The sequence below is a fragment of the Chlorocebus sabaeus genome, chromosome 15, assembly GCF_047675955.1.
Source record: "Chlorocebus sabaeus isolate Y175 chromosome 15, mChlSab1.0.hap1, whole genome shotgun sequence".
Taxonomy (NCBI): domain Eukaryota; kingdom Metazoa; phylum Chordata; class Mammalia; order Primates; family Cercopithecidae; genus Chlorocebus; species Chlorocebus sabaeus.
In genome coordinates this window covers 59,359,194-59,384,261 of record NC_132918.1, presented here as the reverse complement: position 1 = coordinate 59,384,261, position 25,068 = coordinate 59,359,194, and the positions used below count along the sequence as shown (strand labels likewise).

The window sequence follows — 25,068 nt, the reverse complement described above, 5'->3', positions numbered from 1 at the left end:
AGTACAATGACAATCCTCTGGCTTCAACTACCTGTCATTGTAAGTATGACTGCCTTACTTGGGGACTAGAAATCTACTTAAACTTAAAAACCCACAAACTTAAGGAAAAAACAAAACTTACAAAAGTTCATCAAATGCATTTTCCTTTCCTTTTTTTTTTTTTTTTTTTTTTTAAAGAAGCTAGGTCCCACTCTGTTGCCCAGGCTAGAAAGCAGTGGTGTGATCATAGCTCACTGCAGCCTCCAATTCCTGAGGCTACGTTATCCTATCCTCCCACTTCAGCCTCCTGAGTAGCTGGAATTACAGATGCAAGCCACCAGGCCTGGCTTAAATGTATTTTTTTCTTTAAGAAAAATGAGAATAATCCGGTCAGTAAAGTGAAGTGTCCCAGAAAGGTAATTTTAAAAAGCAAAACTCTTATTCCTTGTAAGATATCAAAAAATTATTCCTTATGCTAGTAATGGAACCTAGAAATGAAAAAAATATATATAAGGAAACACTGAGTTTAAAAAGTCAGAGGTTTAAATTTCACTATTTCTTTGCTGCTATCATTGGAAAATCAATGAAGAATATACTCTGGAGAACAGTTGACATCATGTCTAATACAAACTTATCTTCAGCATGGAAGATTCAAAACTCAGAGGTAAGAAAATTTGTATTATGTTGGAACAAACCCCATGCAGAATGTTTATTTTGTATTTTATGGAAGTAAGTCTCTGAGAACTTAAAGAGTTTTTCTTAAAATGTATCTATCCGTACAAATTTTTTACCTTTTTTTTTTTTTTAAGAAAAACACTTAAAGATGTAATCAGAGCATGGTGCTAGTGATGATAAAAAAGTTCCTCCTCAAATGGCTACCTTTAACCACTTTTGATGATTCCAATTTTTACCTCATGTATTTCTGGTTTGTCAAAGTAACTCTTTTAAAAGTCAAAAAACATTTTTGGGGGGAGTGGGGGCAGGGTTTACTTATAATTGACACATAATTGTAAATATATATGGGATACGGTGTGATGTCTCAATACATATATACATTGTATAATGATCAAATCAGGATAACTAGCAAATCTATTACTTTAAACATGTATCATTTCTTTGTGGTGATAACATTCAAAATCCTGTCTTCCGGCTATATTGAAATATACATTACTATTAGCTATAGTCAGTCACCTTACTATATAACAGAACACTGGAATGTATTCTTCTTAACTAACTGTGCTTGTAGACCACCTCCCCCAGCTCTCCTCCCCACTATTTTCCCCCAGCCTCGGGTAAAACCATTCTGCTCTCTACTTCTATGAAATCAACTTTTTCAGATTCCACATAAAAGTGAGATACAACATTTGTCTTTCTGTGCCTAGTTTATTACACTTAACATAATGTCCTCCAGGTTTATCCACGTCACCACAAACAATAGCAATTTATTCTGTTTTATGGCTGAAGAATATTTTAGTGTGTGTATGTATTCTCTCGAATATTCTTCAGCCATACACACACACACACACACACACACACACACACACACACACACACACACTTTCTTTATCCATTCATTTGTAGATGGGACACTTTAAAAAAGCTAACATGTTCCTTTTGGAAGGACAAAGATATACTGCTATTTTGGCAATAGTTATCCAAATATCCTTCTCATACTCCTAAAGATCTTTCTGCTTACTGGTCTGATACGGTTTGGATTTTTGTCTCCGCCCAAATCTCATGTCAAATTGTAATCCCCAATGTTGGAAGAGAGGCCTGGTGGGAAGCGACTGGATCATGGGGGCAGACTTCCCCCTTACTATTCTCGTGACAGTGAGTTCTCACAAGATCTTGTTTAAAAGTGTGTAGTACCTCCCCCTTCCCTCTCTTCCTCCTGCTCCAGCCATGTAAGACATGTCTGTCTCTCCTTCCCCTTTTGCCATGATTGTAAGTTTCCTGAAGCCTCCCTAGCCATGCTTCCTGTACAGCCTGTGGAACCACGAGCCAATTAAACCTCTTTTATTTATACATTACTCAATCTCAGGTATTTCTTTATAGGAGTCCATCCATTCTATTAGGATGGACTAATACACAGCTTTACCCTTTTTACAGGTTCTTGGTTTTACAGAAATAGAATACAGGTTATCTTGTGCATTTTTTTCACTCAGGTGCTACTAAAAAGCAGAAAGATTCAGTAGGGAACATGTGAAAAAACAGCCATTTATTTATAAGTCACATATATGAGTCAAAGGAGACTTTATGGCAAATATCCACACACATAAACAATAGAACATAAAGACAGTAACTTGTCAGCTTGCGAGTAAGAAACAAAAAAAAAGAAAAAAAAAAGGAAAAAAAAAGAAGACACTTATACTTACCTTTACTAAGCAATTTTTATGTCCAGGTACAGAGCCATTTACATAGATTATGTTGTGCTTTGTGTTTATTCTCCACACCTAAAGCATGAAATAAAACCAAAAATTTTAGGATATACTTGTATTAAAACAAACAATGTTATTAAAAGCTAAGGATGGAAGTTGCTTGTAAAGTAAATAATCTTATCAGTACTTCAGAATGTTGAATAAGAATTGAAAAACTTCAAGTCCTATGGATGACTTGTAATAGAAGACCACAGCAGATATATCTTATGGAAGTAGTAGAAAACTCTCATTTTAAATAGAGATCTCTGTGACTGAATGATCAAGACTATTTGGATATCTCAAAGGACTCTGTTGGCACCATTAACAATAACAAGTGGAATTTTAATTTAATTTAATTTTTAGTTAATACTAGCTTGCTGTAACTACAGGCTGGAGAAGCTGCGACCTCACTGATTCTAATTTCTAAAGTAAGGAGACTGAGTAGATGGTCCTCAAAAGACCTTCATGTAGAGAAAAAGCTTAATAAATGGGAGAGAATGATTGGTCAAAAAATGGTACTGAGAAAATAAAATATTTGGAGAAGAAATCAAGTTTGACCCATGGCTTCTATCTAATAATGAATGAATATTAAATATTACAGAAATTGAAATCACACACACAATGAAACTATAGCAAATAGATGGTCTCTGATCGGTATAATTGTAATAGAAGGGGTAAAAAAATCTTAGGTTTAATTATACAAAATTTGAAAACTTCTCCTGGTCAAAATTTATATATAAAACGTATCCAGAATAGAGACTGGGAGGATATGCACCAAAAAGTTTCCAGTAATTGTCTTTGGGTACTGTTCTTATGGGTGGCTTATTTTATTCTTTGTACTTTCCACACTTTAAAACATACAGGCAAACAAATACAAACATTAGTTGCTTAACAGAAATATAGTTATACAGCATCCATTATAGTATAACTCAGTTTTACTTAGATACATTTCTCATTGGTAGAGACTGAATCCAACTTCTCTTAAATACACATATTTTTTATAAAAATGGACGTATATCACAATTCTTTTGTAGTGCTATTGTTTCCTCTTATTTTGATTGTCTCCCACTCTCCTTCTCCTTACCTACACCCACTTCCACACACACACATCTGATATATAATCCAAGAACCTGGTACATACCCTTCCACTCTTCTGTGATTATATGATGGCACAGCAACATACCTATGTAGAGAGCTGTTGTTCAATCTTTTACTCCATAAAGAGTATTATAGTGAATGCTCTGAAACTTATTTTTTTCATGCAACAATATCTTGTAAAAATCTTCCAGGTCCAAGAGAGGACTACTAATTTTGTCTCTTTAATGACTGCACTTTTCATGGCTTGAAATATACACTACCATTACTACCACTATGACTACAACTAGAGTGTACACACACACACACAATTCATGTATCCTCTTTTCCTCAATAATTTTAAAGCCTATTAGAACAATGGTACATAGACACAGATTAAATACATATTCTGCTGCCTTTGCATTTAGACAATTTAGCTGTTCCTAAAAAGAACCACTTGTAAAACTTACTTTCAGTCCAAACGCTGTCCTATATATGTTTCCCATTTTTCCAGGCATTTTAGTTCCAGGCCAGACTCTGCCAATATCCTAAATGAGAAAACTAAAGTTAACACTTTTAAGTACTATCAATTTTAAACAGAACTGATCAAACCACAAGGCAAACTAAAAATATAAATTATTAAAATGTTTTATTTTTCCCCTATTCGGCTAGGTCCCAGTAAGGAACTAAATATGGATTTAGACATATTTACTCCTACAGGATTTCCTTTCTAAATGAGACTAGACTGATAAAATAAATACAGACTAAGAAACAGATTTAGGAGAAAAACTCAGTAACAACTGACCTAATACTGGGTAAGAATTAAAAAAGGACAAGGGCATACAGACACATCGATATATCATTCAAAGAAAAAAATGGACTGCCAGGCCTGTTTTGAACTCATCTTCTGCATTAACTGACTTAATGGACTTCATCCATATCACTGGTGCTGGGATGGTCCTACTCCTCCTTGCATTAGATGTTACTTTCCTTGACCAAAATATTAAAGGACATAGTTAGTTATCGGAACACTCAGTTTGTCTAGCCCTGGTTTTCTCTGATTTACATAAATCTAACAGCTTCACACAGTCTCTGAGTTTTGGCTCTGATAATGGATGATAGTTCTGTATCTAAAGAAGCAAATCTGAATTATGACTAAAATGGAACAGCTTCTTACAATACATGAATTCTCAGAATATAAACATTTTTCCATCAGCTGCTCTCACAATAACAGGTGAAACTTCATCATGGCATTAGATATGTTTAATATGTAACCAACATACTGGTTACTTATCAACATGGCATTAGATAAATACCTCATCATGGCATTAGATATGTTTAATATGTAACCAATAGGCTTAAAAGACAATTCTGAGTATTATAGAGTAAGTATCACTCTTACTCATTCTACAAATATATTCCATTATACATGACTACAATGTTCCAGTAGACAGAACTAAGGCATATACACACACACACATCCCTCTATTTCTCTGTGTGTTACATTTTTCCTTGTGCGCATGCATGCATTCCCCTCCCCCACCAAGCAGTATATGCATACTTATAGTTTGAATTCAACACTATAGGGTTCATTTTAATTTTCCCATTTTCAAACTTTAATGCCCTTTTCCGATAGTGAGAAACCTAGCTCCATTATCAATATATTTACTTATCTGCTCAATCCTACAATTCACAGAAAATTATTTCAGAATTGCTAACTGATACTAATTCAAAAGACAAACTGAATTCAACATTTGCACAAAGTACCTTTTAAATTTAGACTCAGGGTATATACAGCCAAACTACAGATGCTCAGCTAACCTTGTGGAATATAACTAATTCTAGTCTGGCTCTGGGAAATGAGTGAGGGGCAAGGATCCATAAAAGTATGACAAGTACTTGGAGCCCCCCGGTGTCAGACTAAAATTATGTGACTTCATATCAAGGACGGACTGAGGACTACATGTGCAGAAGTTGAATATTTAGCATTAAAAAGAGCTTCACTAGTTATACTCACACCAGTTGAAATAGCTCCAGGTCTCCTGTGGGTTTTCGTTTGACCATGTGTAGCAGGCTGGCCTTTAAATCCCCATCTTTTCATGACTCCTTGAAAACCTTTACCAATACTAAATAAAACAAACGTTAGAATTTACATAATGAAAAGAACATAGACTATTCCCAATTGTACACTTTCTAGTACCAACTGTACACTTTCTTGTTAGAGTTTTAACAAAGCTTCTTATCTAAATAACTAGAAAAGGCTATACAAGTAAAACTGCAAATAAACATTCCTTTATCTCTGTCCTGGTCTGCATCCCTTCCTGGAGTCTAATTCTATATAAAATGATTAATTCAAGATTGTGAGACACCAGCAAGCTAAGCATAGGGAATTTTATCTGAACAGGAGTTTTATCATCCTAATCCTGTGAAGATGACACAGTAAAAATGGAAAAGCTCTAGAAGTTTCAAAGTACTTATAACAGATATGGCAAGCAGCCATTAAGATGGAACCCAAAGATCACCACCTCCTGGTACTCATGCTCTTGCTTAATTCCCTCCCCTTGAATTTGGGTGAACCTAGTCCCTTGCTTCTAATAAATAAAATACGGCAAATTGATGAGATGTCACTTCTGAGATTTGGCTACAAAGAGACTGTAGCTTCCATCTTGGTACTCTCTTGCTTGCCAGGCTCTGAAGGAAGCCAACTTCCACAGTTAGTGTAAACTGTCCTATGGAGAGACAAGCCGCAAGGATGTCTCCAGCTATTAACGAAGGAGCTGAGGTCCACCAATGGCCTATTAGTGGGTATGAAGATAGATTCTCCCCAATTAGAACCCTGACATGACTACAGCCCTGGCTGATACTTGACTGCAGCCTTGGGAGAGACCCCAAGTCAGAGGCATCCAGCTAAGTTATAATGGGATTGCTGAGCACAGAAAACTGAGATAATAAATGTTTTTTACTTTAAGCTATTAAGTTTTAGGATAATGTGTTAGGCAGTAAAAGGTACTAGTATAATAGAGGACTAAATAGAAAAAAAATAATGCTCTAAATGCTGAACAAATTTTATTTTAGAAGATATCAGAAGGATCTTCATCTCAGGGTTGAGAAGAAACAAATGGAGAAATAAAATCAGAGAGTAACAATTTCTTAGTATCTAAAATCTCCTTTTAAAATGAAATCACTCTATTTTCAAATTCTGTTAACTTAGAAGAACACCCCATGATCCAGGTAGAAAGCAAACAAAACTAAAGCTCAAGCATTATTAAAGTTTGTTTCTGAAATGCTCAATATATTAGGTATAGAAGGTATGCAGCTTGAAACAACAAAGGCCATATATGACAAACATACTGATGTTATGCTTTCAGCTATTCCCCTAAGATCAGGAACAAGACAAGTATGCCCACTTTCACCATGTCCATTCAACACTGCTAGAAGTCTTACAGCAATTAGGCAAGATAAAGAAACAAAAGGTATCCAAATTGTAAAGGAGAAAGTAAAGTTGTCCCATTTGCAGATGGTATATATAGGAAATCCTAGACTCCACCAAAAAAGTGTTAGAATAAATTCAGTAAAGTTGCAGGATATAAAATTAATGTATAAAATTGGTAGTGTTTCTATATACTAATAGTGAACTATTTGAAAAAAAAAAATCAAGAAAACAATTCCATTTCCAATAGCTACGAAAAAATAAAAGCCAGGAATAAACTTAATAATGGAAGTGAAAGATTTCTACACTGAAAATGATAAAATAATGATGAAAGAAACTGCAGAGGATGTGGGTAAATGGAAAGATATCCCCTGTTCATGAACTGGAAGAATTGCTAAAATGGCCATACTATAGAAAGTGGTCTACAGATTTAATGCAACCTCTATCAAAATACCAATGACACTCTTCATGGAAACAGAAAAAATAATCCTAGAATTCATATGGAACCACAAAAGACACTGAATAGCCAAAGCGATCCTGAGTAAGAATAAAGAAGCTGGAGACATCACACTACTTGACTTCAAAACATACCACACAAAGCTATAGGAGCCCAAAGAGCATGCTACTGGCATAAAAACAGACACACAGAACAATGGAATAGAACAAAGAACCCAGAAATAAATTCACACATCATGGTCAATTCATTTTTGACAAAGGTGGCAATACTACGCATTGGGGAAAGACAGTCTGTTCTATATATGGTGCTGGAAAACTTGAATACCCATATGTAATGAGGTTAGACCCCTCTCTCTCACCATATGCAAAAATCAATTCAAAATGGATTAAAGACGTAATGAAAAAAAAAGTATGAAACTACTAGAAGAAAATATAGGGGAAATGCTTCACAATACTGGGCTGGGCAAGTATTTTTAAATGAGACCTCAAAGCACAGGCAGCAAAAGAAAAGACACATTACATCAAACTCAAAAGTTTTTTGCACAGCAAAAGAAACAAAGCAAAGAGACAACTTACAGAATGAGAGAAAACATCTGCAAACTACATCTGACAAGAGATATCTAAAATACATACTAAAAGAACTGCAAAACAAACAAACAAAAAAAACACTAAAATAACTGCAAAGGAACTCAACTAAAAAAACCCAAATAACCCAATTAAAAAATAAGCAAAATATCTTAATACATTTCTCAAAAGGAGACAAAGAAATGGCCAACAGGTATATGAAAAATGTTCAAAACCACTAATTATCAAGGAAATGCAAATCAAAACCACAATGAGATACCATCTTATTCCAGTTAGAATGGCTACTGTCAAAAAGGCAAAAGAAAACAAAGCATTGGTGAGAATGTGGACAACAGAACACATACACTGTTAGTGGGGATATAAATTAGTATAGCCACTATGGAAAACAGTACGGAAGCATCCCTCAAAACATTAAAAATACGACGACCATATGATCGAGCAATCCCACTACGGGGTAGATATCCAAAGGACATGAAATCAGCATGTTGAAGAGATATCTTATATTCATTGAGCACCAATCACAATAGCCAAGATACAGAATCAATCTAAGTGTCCAACAACAGACAAATGGATAAAGAAAATGTGGCACATATACACAATGGAATATGATTCTGTCATAAAAAATAAAATGCTGCCATTGGCAACAATGTTAATGAAACTGGAGGACATTATATTAAGTGAAATATACCAGACACAGAAAGACAAATAATGTTGATCTCACTCACATGTGGACTCTAAAAAATGTTCCTATCATAGAAATAGAGAGTGTAACAGTGATTACCCAGAGACTGGGGATAGGATGAGGATGGGAATGAGGAGGATGGGGAAAGGTTGGTTAATAGGTACCAAGCTACAATTAGATAGAAGGATTAAGTTCTGGTGTTCTATGGTACACTAGGGTATCTATGGTTAACAGTAAATTATTATATATTACAAAATAGCTAGGAAAGTTTTTAAATGTTCTCACCACAAAAAATGATAAATGCATGAAGTAACAGGTACCGTAACTACCCTAATTTGATCATTATACAATATACACACATACTAAAACATCAACTTGTACCCCATAAATACAACTGCAATGTGTCAATTAAAAATAAAATTTGTCTTTGAATATATCAGTACAAAGGACACAATGAAAAGACTGGAAAAAAATTGTAAGACTGTACCAGACTTTAAATTTTTTTTCTTTTTTTTTTTTTTTAAAGAGACAGGGTCTTACTCTGCCAACCAGGCTGGAGTGCAGTGGTACAGTGATAACTCGCTGCAGTCTTAAACTCCTGGGCTCAAGCAATCCTCCTGTCTCAGCCTTGTGAGTGGCTAGGACTACAGACTACAGGTGCATGCCAGCACACTCAACTAATTTTTAATATTTTTGGTAGATAGAGGGGTCTTGCTTTGTTGCTTAGGCTGGTCTCGAACTTCTAGTTTTGAGTGATCCTCCCACCTGGGCCTCCCAAAGTATTGGGATTACAGGTGTGAGCCACCATGACAGGCATGTGACATATTTTTATATACTCTTAAAATGAAGATTTTTTTCACCTTTCACTAGATAAAACATCAACATATTTTTAACAGAGTATTCCCTAACTCCACCAATGTTAGCTATTACTATACTGTTCAGGCCATTTACAAAGAGAACAAAGAGAAAAAGATTATAAAAACAAATTTATTTCCACAAGGACTTTGCTATGCATTTAACAATTATCAGAGAGCAATGGATTGAAGAAAGCCTACATGAATAATACAGTTTGTTTTCGATACATCAAAAATCCACTCTAAAAATAAGGATAGGGCTGGGTGCGGTGGTACATGCCTGTAATCCCAGCACTTTGGGAAGCTGAGGTGGGAGGGCTGCTTGAGGTCAGCGGAGGCCAGCCTGGCTAACATAGTGAGACCTCAAACTTAAAAACAAAAATTATACATTATATGTACAACTTAACAGGTGAATACTATCAAATCATAGGTCAAAAGTTACTTTTATAAGAATAATTTTAAAGTGGCTTACACCACATTCTTCACATTAAGCCCGTGAACAGTGTGTACATAATTTTTTTACGTGAAAACTCAAAATAATGTGTATATCTGATCAAATAGCTAAAACATAACACATATTAAATAAAAATCCACTATTTAGTTATGTAAACTGATTAACATCTAAGAAGAGAACAAATACTTAACTGAAATTATACTTCAGAAATTTAACAAATGTTTCCATTTAACATTGAATTTTAGAATATAATTGAAAAGTACAGTGCTTGGCAATTTAAAAGTGAAAAGGAAATACCTAAAGAGTAATTTGAACTTACCATATCATTTGGCAAACAACACTTCAAAGAAAAAAGGAGAGAGAGACTGGCAATACTAATCTAAATGAACATGTTACATTGGTCATTCCTGGTAGAAAGTTTACTGGTACTTTTGTGTACTTAAACTGAAAAGAGAGTGTGAAGGCATGCACCAATAGAACACATGTCAGGTGATCTACAGAAGATAATTTAGCTCATTTTAAAAGTAAATAATTATAAGATAAAAGTGGTATCCTGAAAGTGCTAATTATCTGTTGGCTAATTACAGATTGCTTTTCAATCCAGCTCTAGAATACATCATGTGGTTATACTGTGCACAATGAGAACCTCTTCAGTAACTTTTAAACAAAAGAATAGAACACAAATAACATGGCAAATTACTGGCAGGATTCAGATTAGGGAGAACAGAGTGTACCTGCTGATCCATGGGAGGTACAGGTATTTATACTACTCTCAGTTGTCACTCAACTTGAGAACAAAAATAAAAGCAAGAAATGAATTAATCTATCCTTAGCATAGCCAGACACATTTCAAATATAAGGTTTTCATAGGTCATACAAAGTAAAATCTTCATTTTACTAAAAATAATATACAACATACTTTATGTTTTATATCCCTTACCCCTTTTCTGCTGTAGTTTTTAATTAATGATAGCAGAAAAAAATCAAATAAAGGTAAGCTTAAAGTGGAAAGAACATAGAGATCCCAATTTTAGTGAGATATATTTGAAAATTAAGAAGGCACAAAAGACGTATTTTATTTAGAGTATCTACACTAAAATACAGAAATTCAGATGTATCATTTAATCCAGGAAACATTATTATCCTTGCTTCTCAGTCCATTTCCCCTTAGTACACTTTCAGTGCACGAAGGGTAGAAACTGTGTATTATTTAGCCCTAGTGCCCTGTCTAGAGATGTCAGAGTAAAATTTGTTACTGGCTATAGCTGTGTCCTGGGAAGACAGGGGATTAAGTCTCCTTTCTTATGTCCTATAGTTTCCGATTATTGTATAATAGGCATGCTTTTAGTTTGAAAAGATGGTTTGAAGAAAAGAGGAGAAGCTTAAAGGTATGGCTAATAATCCTGCAGAAGGGAATGCACAATTTAATGTTTCCCACTGAATTCTATAAATCTCTAGAGATTCTTACTATGAAAATTGCATTCCTTTGCTATACTGTGACAAATGCCCAAACGTCTACCAGCAGACACACAAGTTTTAATATAAATCAGTCATGTATTTCTTTACTTTGTGGGAAACTGCCTTTCCTTGCATGATTCTAGATATACTTGTCTATGGGGATAAAATGAAATGTCCATAAGGTAAACAGTGACCATAAACCTGCTTTTAAACCCATCCATTCTGTGCCCTCTGAGAACTTCCTCTAAAATTCCCATCCCCTGAGTCTCTCCCTTGAGAAGCCACTGGATTCTCCTACCTTCTTTTCCCTTCATATCCCTCCTCCTCTTCAATGGAACACAAACTGCTTCTCCTTCTCTCATCTACCATCCACTCTCTGCAATCCATCTTTCTCTCCAATTACTCTTTGGAATTCACTCTGAGGTTAATCCCCAAATCCCAAATCCAAGTCTTTTACTAAAACAGCTTTTTATTTTGGAAGTTTTAAGGAATATTCAGGAGCAGAGAGATTAACTCAATAAATCCCTACGTATCCATCACCCAGTGTCAAACAATTATTGACTCAAGGCCTATTTTTTTTTCATCTGTTTCTCTCTCCTGACAACCCCAATAGATTATTGTGAGGCAAACTCCAGATACCCTATCATTTCATTCACAAATATTTCAGTACAGATCTCTAAAAGATAAGAATACTTTTAAAGAACAAAACCACAATACCATTATCATGACCTAAAAAATTTAGTAATTTCTTAACATCAGTGTTTAGATTTCCATAGGCTCTTTTAAAATAGAATCTCTCCACAGGGTTTTCCTCTACCCCTTAACGTCCCATCCCTTTCCATTGTCATCATTTCCTCCCTATTTTCCTGCTTCCATAATATTCTTTGAGAAATTTTTTTCCTCTTGCTGCCTCTGATTCTCTTCTCACTAAGGTTTAAAAAGAGGGATTGGCAAACTGGCCTGTGATGGCTGTATGTTTTCATAAACAAAGTTTTATTGGGATAGAGTCATGCACACTAATTTACATATTGCCTATCTCTAATTTAGAGCTGCAATGGCAGAATAAGTTAGTTCTCTCATGGGCAAGAGAGAACATAATGTCTGCAAACCTAAGATATTTACTTCCCATTCTTTGAGAAAAAGTTTGTTGACCCCTGAAGCTATTAGTAATAAGCTGGAGCTCCACAACCTTGCACTCTGGCAAGAATCCTGCTACGATCCCATTCTACAGATGTACCAACCATATCCAATTGGAAGTACCTCAGCCATTCAATTACAGTGTTTCCAAAACAAACCAAACATCCCTCTTTCTTCAAGTTATCCTTCACAGCCACTAGAGCAAAATTCCCAAGGTGGTAATCTAATCAAATAAATTTGTACTCTGCTTTAAGAAACAAAAACAAGCAAACAAACTTAGATGGTTCCCCAGTAATATTTTTAGGTTAGAATATATAAGGCTTTTTATAACTGGATCCAACCTGACTTCCAAACACTGAAAAATCTTAGTCATAGCAGATTACTCCATAAGTCCCTAAATAAGCCACTCTTCCATGCCTTTGTTCATTTTGTTCCCTCTGCCTCAAACACCCTTTGTACTACGTTGTCCATCTTTCCACTATTGTCATGAAAAAACAACCAAGTATTTATTATCAAGTTGCATCACCTGTAAAATATTCGGGTTTTTTTTTTTTTTTTTGAGACAGACTCTCGCTCTGTTTACCAGGCTGGAGTACAGTGGTGTGAGCTTGGCTCACTGCAACCCCCGCCTCCCAGGTTCAAGCAATTCTCATGCCTCAGCCTCCCAAGCAGCACCTGTCACCACGGCCAATTTTTTGTCTTTTTAGTAGAGACGAAGTTTCGCTATGTTGGTCAGGCTGGTCTCAAACTCCTGGCCTCGAGTGATCTGTCCACTCTGGCTTCCCAAAGTGCTGGGATTACAGGTGTAAGCCACTATGCCCAGCCCAAAATGTCTGATTTTTATTTTTTAAAAATCAAAATCCATACTCTAAGCAGAGGTTTTTCAATTAGAACCATTTCCAAATTAAGTTTTCTTTTTTTCTTCAGGGAAATGTTTAGAGTCCTGCAATTTATCCAGCCACTGATGAAGCTGGTTAGAGCTGGCAGGAACTCCAAATTATTCTTGCATACACTGTCCCCCCTGCCTGGCCATGAGCACAGTCAGGCAAGGTCTACTAGTATGCCCTCCAAATTAACTTTCTCTCTTTATGCTGTAAGATGTCTAAGCGACTTGTACATATATCACTCAAAACATCAGTAACTGTGTACCAAATGGAAAAAGGACACTTGACTTCCTTAAGAATACACCAAAATCAGGCTACATTTTTAAAATTTAATAAATACAAGTGGGGGTGGGAAGGTGAAGAAATTACTGGTTTAAAAATCAGCTTCTCTGTTATGGTAAAATGGAGATTCACAGGGAAATGGAGATTCACCTGTGTTTCTAGCTAAAATCAAGACTGAGCTGAAATGAACCACTAAAACAGATCAGAATTAAGATGAAATCTTTTAACTGTGATACAGTATTACTGAATATAAAAGCAAAATCTCTAAATCAACATCAAAAGAAACTCTGGTAGGATATAATACTTTACTATGCTTTAGATTCAAACTATCCAAATGTTCTTAGTTTTAAAACAAACAAAAAATTCCAATAAACAAAAAAGAACAATTTTTGCCAAAATATATTACATGTATATAAAAGGCTTATTAGCTAGTTGACAATCTCCCTCAGGATTAGCTTTTAACTCATGATGAACTAATACGGCACAAACATTTTAATCTTTTACTATGGCACAAACATTTTAATCTTTTACTATAGCTTCTCCTCATTTCAGCAAACTCCCCCAGATGTTTCCTACTTACTTGCATTTCCACATAGCATCTTTACTGAAGATCCCTGTAAAGTGTGGGAGTCAATTTCTACCCAATTCAGTGTTGCTGTCTAAACCTACTTGATTAGTGATGAACAGCTGCTAAGCCCACAAGTCAGTTCCAGTTGCTTTGTGTTCCATTCACATATAGTTTGAAAGCGGCATGGAATATCGGTATAGCTGTAACTCTTGAGGACAAATTTGTGACAGCATGACCTGAAATGCAGGTATATGATTTCTGTCTAAAAACCATAAACCTCCCATCAATATTTGGGAACATTTTTATCAACAAGAGTGCGAGGAGTGCACTGCTTATGGCTTTTCTGACATCAAATCTAGCTCATTTAACAGTACAAACAGCCAAACGTGCAGTGATTCCTTCAGTTTCCCAACTGCACTAAATAAACCCAGAACACCACATTTGCTGTCCTGGGCATCTTTGTTCTTCTCATAAAAGAAAACACAAATAAACAATTCTACAATATCATGAAAGGACATATATTTTCTGAAGGTCTTCAGCCATATAATGTTCTTCAACAGATTAGAAAGCCATATTGTCATGAGCTATGAATCTACTGTCGTGTATTATTTCTTCATTAGTGCAGATAAGGGTGAGTTATGCCACTTCGAAAACTGAGGAATTATTTTTTGGAAACAGATTTTTAGAATTGATAGAAACTTTAGAAACCATTTAGCCTCAGACCCTCAGGTTAAAGATAACGAAATCCCCACAAGTTAAGCCACTTGCCCAAAATCAAATTGCTGGTAAATGGAAGCATCCAGCCACGCTTTCAACCCAGGTCACAGTGCCTCTCAAGAAATAGATTAGAAGAAAAATATTAAAATATTCCAGCAAATCAGAGAGGCATGAAGCCATTTCAAGGGCATCCTCATTACTCTGTAAATTCCAGATACAACAGATAGTATGTGATCTTAAAATTACCTAGAGTGTTTTGTAAAGCTACTACTTCGTTACATAAAATATAAAGTAAGGCAAGACTTAATGTATTAGAAAACACGAGAATTGAATTCCTAATAATGTCATGTTTTCTATTCATTTCGAAAGATATTTTCTATTCAGGAAAACACAGATCTTTCTTTTTAAAATTGAAACAAATTACAAAGCAGCAACATTCATAATAGTGATAGTAGCTAATACTTCTGAGCATTTACTTATTATGTGCCAGGCCTTGATCTAAGAGCTTTCTATGCACTGTCATTCAATCTTTGTAATATGGCTATGAAGTACATTTACAATTATTCTTGTGTTAAAAATGAAGCAGCAAAGAGATTAAGAAAGTTATCTAGGTCACAGAGCTACTGAAAGGCCCATGCTTTCAGCCACCACCCTAGATTGCCTCTTATTAGGCCTTAATTTTGCTGAGCTTGAGTAAAAACGTGCTGCTTTGTAAATAGGGAGGCAATTATAGATGACCACTAATAAAATGTTTAACCCAACAAAACAACTAAATAAAACCCCAAGACACCACTCTCCAACCACACATTCATTCTGACTGATTTAAGAGGGATTAATTTTTACAAAGATTATTTCTCTCTATAGTTTAATCATGCATCTTGAAAGTTGTTTCACTAATACATTAAAAACACACTACTTTGAATAACTTGTACATAAAGTTACTTGTTAAAAATGAAATAAAATTGAAAATATACAGGACAGCACAGCAATTGTATGCCGAAGGCAGCACATACCTTGCTTTCTCCTTCCAGAGTTTACAACCAACATCTACCAGTTAGAACAATGAGCTTGTGGGCAGAGTTTCTGACAGTGTGTAGACACTCCACTCAACAGTGTATTGGGCTAGGTATAGAGCCCATAAAGTCCTTACTCTTTTAAGAACCCATGTTGACAGTTTAAACACTTTTAAGACTTTGATAGGCAACATACTTCTTTACACATTTTGGTATCTGAATGAAAGAATCCAAACTAACTGAATGTGCCAAGGTGCTCCAATACCTAATCTCCTCCACCCCACTCCCCTTAATTTTTATTACTGGCCAGGTGCGGGGGCTCACACCTGTTATCCCAGCACTTTGGGAGGCTGAGGCAAGCGGATCATGAGGTCAGGAGATCGAGACCATCCTGGCTAAAACGGTGAAACTCTCGTCTCTACTAAAAATACAAAAAATTAGCCAGCCATGGTGGTGGGTGCCTGTAGTCCCAGCTCCTCGGGAGGCTGAGGCAGGAGAATGGCGTGAACCCGGGAGGCGGAGCTTGCAGTGAGCCAAGATCACGCCACTGCACTCCAGCCTGGGCAACAGGGCAAGACTCTGTCTCAAAAAAAAAAAAAAAAAACACAAAAACAAAATTTATTACTAATGATAACATTATCAAGTAGTTATTTTTGTTTTGAGACCAAAAGGTAACGAGAATTTAAAGGGCATCGACAACTTTATAGTAGTAAGATTATTCCTGAAAATACGAGTTGTTTTAATCAGCCCAGACTTGTAGACAAGATTTTTAAATTATCCTTTCAGAAAGAAAAAGGTATTTTAAGTACCTGAAGTCTTCTGACTTCAAATTTTAAGTAAATAAATAAATTACAGATAACCAGAAGAAAAATTACTTCAGGTATGCACTGTAATGAATTCAAAGACCAACAAGACACCTAGCAGGAAGTGTCTCTCCATGCTATTATGACTGCATCACTACCATCTCTGTCCTTCAAGTCCTTTCAGGCGGATACTAATACTGCTCCCTAAACACAGCAGAATGCATCTTTAGTTTTCTTTTTATTTGTTCTTTGTTTCATTCTTCTCTCATTTCTTTTTTTTTTTTTTTTTTTTTACAAGTTATAATAAGCACCACTAGAATTCAACAGAAAAAAAATGGGCTAAACATCCTATGCTGAGGGTAGAATTAACAGTCATACCTCAGCTTACTCACTATCTATACATTATCTATAGTTGTTCCCTCTTCAAAACTGAGACTGAAAGAATGGGAAAATGTTAGACTCTAAACCATCATCTATTAAAAGTTACAATGGAATGTAATTGCTACAAGAACATAACAAGAACATAAACTTTAAAAATGTACCCAGGGTAGGGGCAGGGAGAAAAGACATCATGATACATGCTCTTTTAAAGATTTTATTTGGAATGAATTACATAAACTGCCATATTTCAAAGACTGGGCTTCATTATCTATTGATAATATAATAAAACTATGTAAAAATGTTCTGCTAGGCAGTTTTATTTATTAGATGTAAAAATCTTCCCCATACAATCTAAATAAATTTGTCTTCTACCATCCTATTGATGAAGAACTACTTCTGGTATTAAAAGTAAAAATTAAAATGAATTCTGGCAAATTATATATTCACCTCATACCTTAACGTGACACTGGTAAATTTACCTATTTATCTAGAGAATTATAACCAACATCAGTATAGGTAAACACAATGTACATTTCAAGTAAGCAAGTTTCCTAATGCAATTTTATTTTAAAAGGAACACTTAAAAATTGTAAGTATATCTTCAAGAAGCTTTACTGTTGGTTACTGGCCACTTTTTAGAAAACTGTCTGCAGACAATTTCATTCCTGAGGTAGACAGATTCTACTAACACTATTTTCTTGAAATGTAGATAGTGTTTGTTCCTTTAAAAAATTTTCTTCGTTATTTCTAAAGTACATTTAACTCAGCAATTAAAGTTGAAGGTATAAGGTAAAAAACATTGAAATCTAGTACTAAAAATATAAGTGAAGATTAATAATTAAAATATAATTATTACAACGAGAAACATTAAAAAATTAGGGATTGAGATTTTTCTCTTTTCTAATGCAAAGATAATGAAGCTAATTACTAAACAGACTAGTTTTCAGTTTTATGCTAACTAAAATGTAACAGGCCCACTTTCATTGGCAATGTTATTTTAATTACATTAAACTAGCTTGCTTTTAAACAGATGTTTATATGTTATAATTCAAGCAGAATTAAGGAAAGAAAGGCAATCTGAATTCTGCGCTAGGTAGAAGAGTGAGGAGGAAAAGTGGGTTAACTGATGAGCTTCTATTTTCCAGTCCAGTGGTTCTCAATGTGTGTTCCTGGACCAGCAGCATCTATATCACCTGGAAACTTGGTAGAAATGCAAATTCTCAGGTATTAACCCCAGACCGACAGAATCAGAAGCTCCGTGGGTAGGGTCCATCAATCTGTGCTCAACTAAACCTCCAGGAGATTATAAAGCCCACTCAAGCATCAGAACCACTGTCCCAGCCTATAAATCCACGTCCTTTCATCACTCCCTTAACCATGGCACTGCACATATTTTCCCCTAGTGTTCACACTTGTAACAGGATTAATATCCAGAAGATAGTGCCCAAAAGTTCCAAAATGCATTAAGGAAAGAAGATAGAGGAGTTTAAAAAGGAAAAAAAAAGTTAAGCAAACGCATGCACATGCATGTGTACATGTACACACATATAACACAGGGAAGTCAGTGGCAGAGAGAAGAGAGAAGAGGCAACGGCAACTAGGGCTGTATGCAGCTGGGAATACAATGCCGCACTCAAAGGAAATTCAAAACAGTTTCAGATGAGAAGGACAACGAATCCTATAAATTTACAAGCATTTAAAATTAAAAGCACCTTACAGCAATAATAACATGTCAGCTACAAGAGCTATAGTTACTGGTAACATTTAGCAAAAGGTCAAATAAAGTCCAATTCATTCTCATGTAAGTAATAAATACCTCATGAAGGTATGCACACACACAAGCGAGGAAAACCCTGCCCCACTGTTAATACAGTAGAAGTTAAACTTTTTGTACTGTAGCCCATATAACAGTGGTGATCTTCTCAAATGGAGGTCCTCACTTCTCCAGAGCTGACTGTCACTACTCTAAATTCCAGGGCTGGTTATTCCCCCAACTCTTATAAGCTATTTAATCCTGAAGCTGGTGCATGGCTATACACAATCTTGTTTTCTATGAAAATGATCTTATGAAAAACAAAAAAAAGTTTTCCTCTTTTACTTTATGCTTACAAGAAGGCAGCTAAAGTTTTAAAAATCACTTTAAAGAAGCCAAGGAAACCAAACAGAAGCATATGAGATGAAAGCATTTACTGAAGATAGGCATTTGAAAAGTCAGGCTCTAATCCAAGTTAGTCGCAAGTCCAGCCACAAGGCAAATGTTAACAAAGGCCTCTGACTTTGCATGGTTTCTTAGAATATTCCATATATTGTATGAAATGCATAATGGAATTCACACAACATTAACTGTGTATAAATTAACAAAATTACCATGTGGCACTTTATATGCAATAATTCAAAAATTAACAAGCAAAATAATCTGATTTACAACACATATTTCTCCAAGTAACCAAATCAAAGCTTTTAAAGCTCCAATATTTTGAGTTCTTGCCAAAGGAAAGCAAACAGAGTTACCAAGGAACCAGCGATTTCAGGGGTTCTTGTAACTAGGAACAAGTTCATGATAATCAGGAAGCAGGAAAAAAAATGAGGACAGGTTTACAATCTCTCTAAAAAGAAGACTTACCTTACCACCAATCTATCCCACATTTCATTTCTAAATAGCGAAATGAAGGTTATTAAAGCAGCCAGCAGCTTCTGCAATGGCCTATATTTGAAACTAGGAAGACTGCATCTTAACTGTGTGAAGGAAAGTGATATTAGCTCTTGCCCAGTTGCTTTTGATAAAAAGTGCTCTGGTTCAGTCTCTGTGATTACAAACCTATCTCAGAGCACCTGTAAACAATGGCATATTTTTCAGAGGGTTTCTAGTCAGAATAATCCCTGCAGAATTATCATACAACAAAAAGGAGAAAACTGGGGCATCAAAAGAAATGAAATTATCATTTATGTTGAAGAAACAAACATCTGATCTTTGACAAACCTGACAAAAACAAGAAATGGGGAAAGGATTCCCTATTTAATAAATGCTGCTGGGAAAACTGGCTAGCCATATGTAGAAAGCTGAAACTGGATCCCTTCCTTACACCTTATACAAAAATTAATTCAAGATGGATTAAAGACTTAAATGTTAGACCTAAAACCATAAAAACTCTACAAGAAAACCTAGGCGATACCATTCAGGACATAGGCATGGGCAAGGACTTCATGACTAAAACACCAAAAACAATGGCAACAAAAGCCAAAACAGACAAATGGGATCTAATTAAACTAAAGAGCTTCGGCATGGCAAAAGAAACTACCACCAGAGTGAACAAGCAACCTAAAGAATGGGAGAAAATTTTTGCAATCTACCCATCTGACAAAGGGCTAATATCCAGAATCTACAAAGAACTCAAACAAATTTACAAAAGAAAAACAACCCCATCAAAAAGTGGGCAAAGGATATGAACAGACACTTCTCAAAAGAAGACATTTATGTAGCCAACAGACACGTGAAAAAATGCTCATCATCACTCGTCATCAGAGAAATGCAAATCAAAACCACAATGAGATACCATCTCACACCAGTTAGAATGGCGATCATTAAAAAGTCAGGAAACAACAGATGCTGGAGAGGATGTGGAGAAATAGGAACACTTTTACACTACTGGTAGGAGTGTAAACTAGTTCAACCATTGTAGAAGACAGTGTGGTGACTCCTCAAGGATCTAGAACTAGAAATACCATTTGACCCAGCAATCCCATTACTGGATATATATCCAAAGGATTATAAATCATGCTACTATAAAGACACATGCACACATACGTTTATTGTGGCACTATTCACAATAGCAAAGATGTGCAACCAACCCAAATTTCCATCAATGACAGACTGCATTAAGAAAATGTGTTACATACACACCATGGAATACTATGCAGCAGCCATAAAAAAGGACGAGTTCATGTCCTTTGCAGGGACATGGAAGCTGGAAACCACCATTCTCAGCAAACTATCACAAGGACAAAAAACCAAACACTGCATGTTCTCACTCATAGGTGGGAACTGAACAATGAGAACACTTGGACACAGGGCAGGGAACGTCACACACCACACCCTGTTAGGGGTGGGGGGCTGGGGGAGGGATAGCATTAGGAGAAATACCTAATGTAAATGATGAGTTGGTGGGTGCAGCAAACCAACATGGAACATGTATACATATGTATCAAACCTGCATGTTATGCACATGTACCCTAGAACTTAAAGTATAATTATAAAAACAAATAAATAAAAAGCTATAACCTGATATGAACAGTTTACATACAATTAATTTGGCACAATTTAAAAACCAGTATCGTAGGTAGTATTAAAGATTTGAATTCAGAATGAGAAATATATTTATCCTTTATTCACTGACTTGAAAGACTGTACTTCTTTCACTTACTCTGTTCTCTTTTAATAGATGAAAACAAAAGGAAAAGAGAACTCGCTATGAGGACCTACGTTTTGGCTGTGACATCCACATACTGTCCTGGACGAAAGTGAGCAGCATAAAGAGGAGTGCCTTTATGAAAAGAAAATGAAAAATCAATATGAAATTTGACAGCACAGAAACAACTTTATGCAACATAAACTATATCCAGGAAGGCTTCGAGCTATCTGATTTCAAAATGGTAAGAGATTCTCTTCTGCAATTAGAAACATCCAAACAATGAAATTATTCAACAAACGTGTTTTTTGACTGACTTCACAGAGACCAAAAGTGGTGCTGTTTGAAATGAGAGATCCCAATGACAACACAGTGTTCTTGCTGTCAAACACATAAATTTGATGATTCTTGGTTGTTTTAGTGAATAATAGTATATTAAATTAAGATGTATTTCTTGTTTTCACATTGGGAAAACAAAAACAAGAATAACTAAAAATTGTTGGGGCTTCATTAAATATCTTGTACCCACTGGACAAACAGGAAACAATTACTTGAACCCAAGTCCCTCATATCGTGGGTATGTATGACATCTATATAAAGCCTCTACATATCAGATTTTAGGTGAACTCCTCATTGCACCAATAAAATACAGTTCTCCAGTTCATGCTTAGATATTTAGAATAGCAAAAAATTGCCTTTATAGATACTCTTAATTTTATATAGAAATGTTTACAAAACCAGTTGTATGTAAATAAAGTCTTACTTTAAATGTACTTCAGAAATGTTATTTAAAAAGTTTTTAAATTTTGTGATGAATCAAAGCCCTTCATAATATTGTTTACATAAACCTGAAACTAACATTTATGACAACTATTTGGCAATTAATTAGCAAACATTTACAGGGCACTTACAAATACGTGCAGCTAGAAATTCAAGAATGTAAGACACTGCCCCTGACAGCAAGATATTTATTACCTTGGTGAAGAATAAACATTAACATCATCAAGTAAGATACACTTTTTTAAATGGCAGAAACCACTGTAGTAGAGAATGTGACTGAAAATTGATTATAGTTATAGTTTATTTAATACAAGCAGCAAAGTGCTGTATGATTTCGGGGGGGACCTCCTTTAAGTTACAACCCAACCTGGATTTATATAGGCAGAGAAAAATGTTGAATGAAGAAAATAGAGATTTAATCATTCCACACTGTCTACACACTATCAAAACATCACACTGCACCCCATAAATGTATATAATTATGATGTCAATCAAAATAGTATTCATTTTTTAAAAAGAAATTAAAAGTGACCTTTATGAGGTTGAACTGCTGATTTTTGACCATTTGGATCCCAAAAAACAATTTTATATGATTTGAGCTACAGCAAAAGTTAATGTGGGCTTAATTTTATCTTTATTAGAGTTTAAGAAAGTCAGATGTGTTAATACCAAAGAGAATATTAAAAAGTGCTTCCGAACTGTCTATACAAGTATTTTAGAACTATCCCATTATATTTAAAGTAGTTCCATTATAAACCATTCTAATACAAAATGACCCAAGTACTTCTACTAATTTTTATATTTAATTCTATTTACCTTGCCTTAAAATTGCAAAATTTTAACTTCAAAGAATACTTTTAATTCTACCTTATATCAAGGCTGACCCTGTCACACCAATAAAAGCCTACTGCATCTGTATTTTACTTAAAGCAGTTTAGTTCAGATATTAAATACCAAATTTTAAACAGCATTCTACTGTCTTCTTGTCAGAACTCAAGTTCAGAGATCAGGGAGCTTTTCTGAAGTTCAGACATCAAAATGTTGTATTTTGCTAACCATATGAGCCAATATAATCATATGCCAAACCTTTACTTTGACATTTCATGGATTAGGCAAAATATCTTGGAATTTTTAAGTAAGAATCTTTACATTGAGGTGCTATGGTCAGTCCCTTCCGTTGTTGTATTTTCTCCAGTTCTTCTATCGAAGCAAGAGCCTGGCTATTTTTCATGAATGCCAGCCTATGACCAATGATGTCTGAATTTTAAAAGTTACTGTATTTCTTTGAGGTGGCTTTTTCAAATGTTAAACTCTCTCTATATTAAAAACAAAAGTGTTCCTCCCTCTCTCACGCAAAGCAAAGAGTTCTCTACAGGTTTTTCCACTTAAAAAAAAAAAAAAAAGGCTTGTTTGTTCCTAGTGATTAAATCAGATACAGTTTTGTATTTAAAAGTAAGTGAGACTTTGCATTTTAGATGTAGCTTTATTGAAAGGGCTGACATTAAACAAATTGCATATTGGGGTATTTTTACCTCCCTCCTCTCCCCGACCTCAAATTACCTGGTTTAATTGCAGCATTATCTGTTATATTAAAGATTTTAACTGTCTGTTTTGGCGGCAATCCAAGTTCTCGGTAAAATTCCAATACGGGTGTAGCTTTCTAGAGGAAAAACAGCACATGTAAGTAATACATTGAATACTCAAAGTGGAATTGAATGCATAGAGATCTAAACCAAGTTATTAGCACCCCAGAAAATAAATCAAAGCATACCTTATTCCTTAATGAACAAAGGGCACCCAATTCCCCTTATTTAAGGGAGGTGAGATTTATAGCTATATTGTATCACATCTCTGTGAATAATCTTACTACTTAAGATTCCAACCATGTACATAGTGTTCACATATAGTACACTGGGAAAGACCTCTGTTCTGCAGGAAAATAAAGAGTTGTGCTCATTTTTAAATTCTGACCAGAGACTGTCCGAATTAAGAACCCAAACCCCGAAAAATCAACTCTCTGCCTATTCTGCACTTATTCTGAACTTGAAGAAAACACAGTATGTTACATTTATATGTTTTGACCACAAACTTCAGAATCTTAAATGTGGCCAGGTTATATCTACAGATACCTAAACATCTCTGGTTAAATCATTTTCACACTCTATAAGGAAACTAAGTCACATCCTTTTCTAAAATCCTCACCACTGTTTCCTCTTCCTCCCTTTGAGCTGATCAAATAAAAGAATCAAGAGAACTTCTCCATGCTCTTACCAAATCAAATTGTCTATACCAGTACTTGTATATTAACAGTAGTATCCTCCCACTCCGCTCTAGGTTACCCATGAGATACACATGGAGAGCTTCTAGAAAATGCCAATGGCAAGGGCCCTCTGCTTAGAGAGATTGTAACTTCACTGTCTAGTGCGGGGTCTAGGCATTGCTAATTTTCAAGCACCTCACATGATTTCTGTCAAATTGGGACTGGAAATCATGCTGATAGATAAGCTGTCCATATTTTTATTAAAAGCAACAATTCCCACCCCTTCGTACCTATTCAATGGTTCCCTCCTGAAACTGTCCCCACTCTCTTCTAAGAAATCTTCATTTTTCTCCCCTTTCTACTGGAACTTCCTCTCACTATATCTAACATGTCACAATAATTCACATATTAAAACAAACTTTTTCTTGACCACATATTCTTCAGCTAA

At 35.2% G+C, this 25,068-nt stretch overlaps 1 protein-coding gene and 1 non-coding gene across 2 annotated transcripts in view; both read right to left on the bottom strand.

Moving 5' to 3' along the window:
* The window catches only part of MRPL3 (mitochondrial ribosomal protein L3), a 41,208-nt gene that overhangs the window by 4,311 nt on the left and 11,829 nt on the right, over positions 1-25,068 (bottom strand). The window contains exons 5-9 of the mRNA XM_008009126.3: positions 23,921-24,020; positions 21,655-21,715; positions 5,488-5,596; positions 3,941-4,018; positions 2,355-2,432 (exon numbers count right to left, since the gene is read on the bottom strand). Coding sequence (XP_008007317.1) covers positions 2,355-2,432; positions 3,941-4,018; positions 5,488-5,596; positions 21,655-21,715; positions 23,921-24,020 — 426 coding nt within the window. The remainder of the gene's footprint in view (positions 1-2,354; positions 2,433-3,940; positions 4,019-5,487; positions 5,597-21,654; positions 21,716-23,920; positions 24,021-25,068) is intronic.
* LOC119626067 (small nucleolar RNA SNORA58) lies at positions 13,456-13,592 on the bottom strand. Its single transcript, XR_005242260.1, has one exon. It is a non-coding gene; the product is annotated as a small nucleolar RNA SNORA58 (small nucleolar RNA).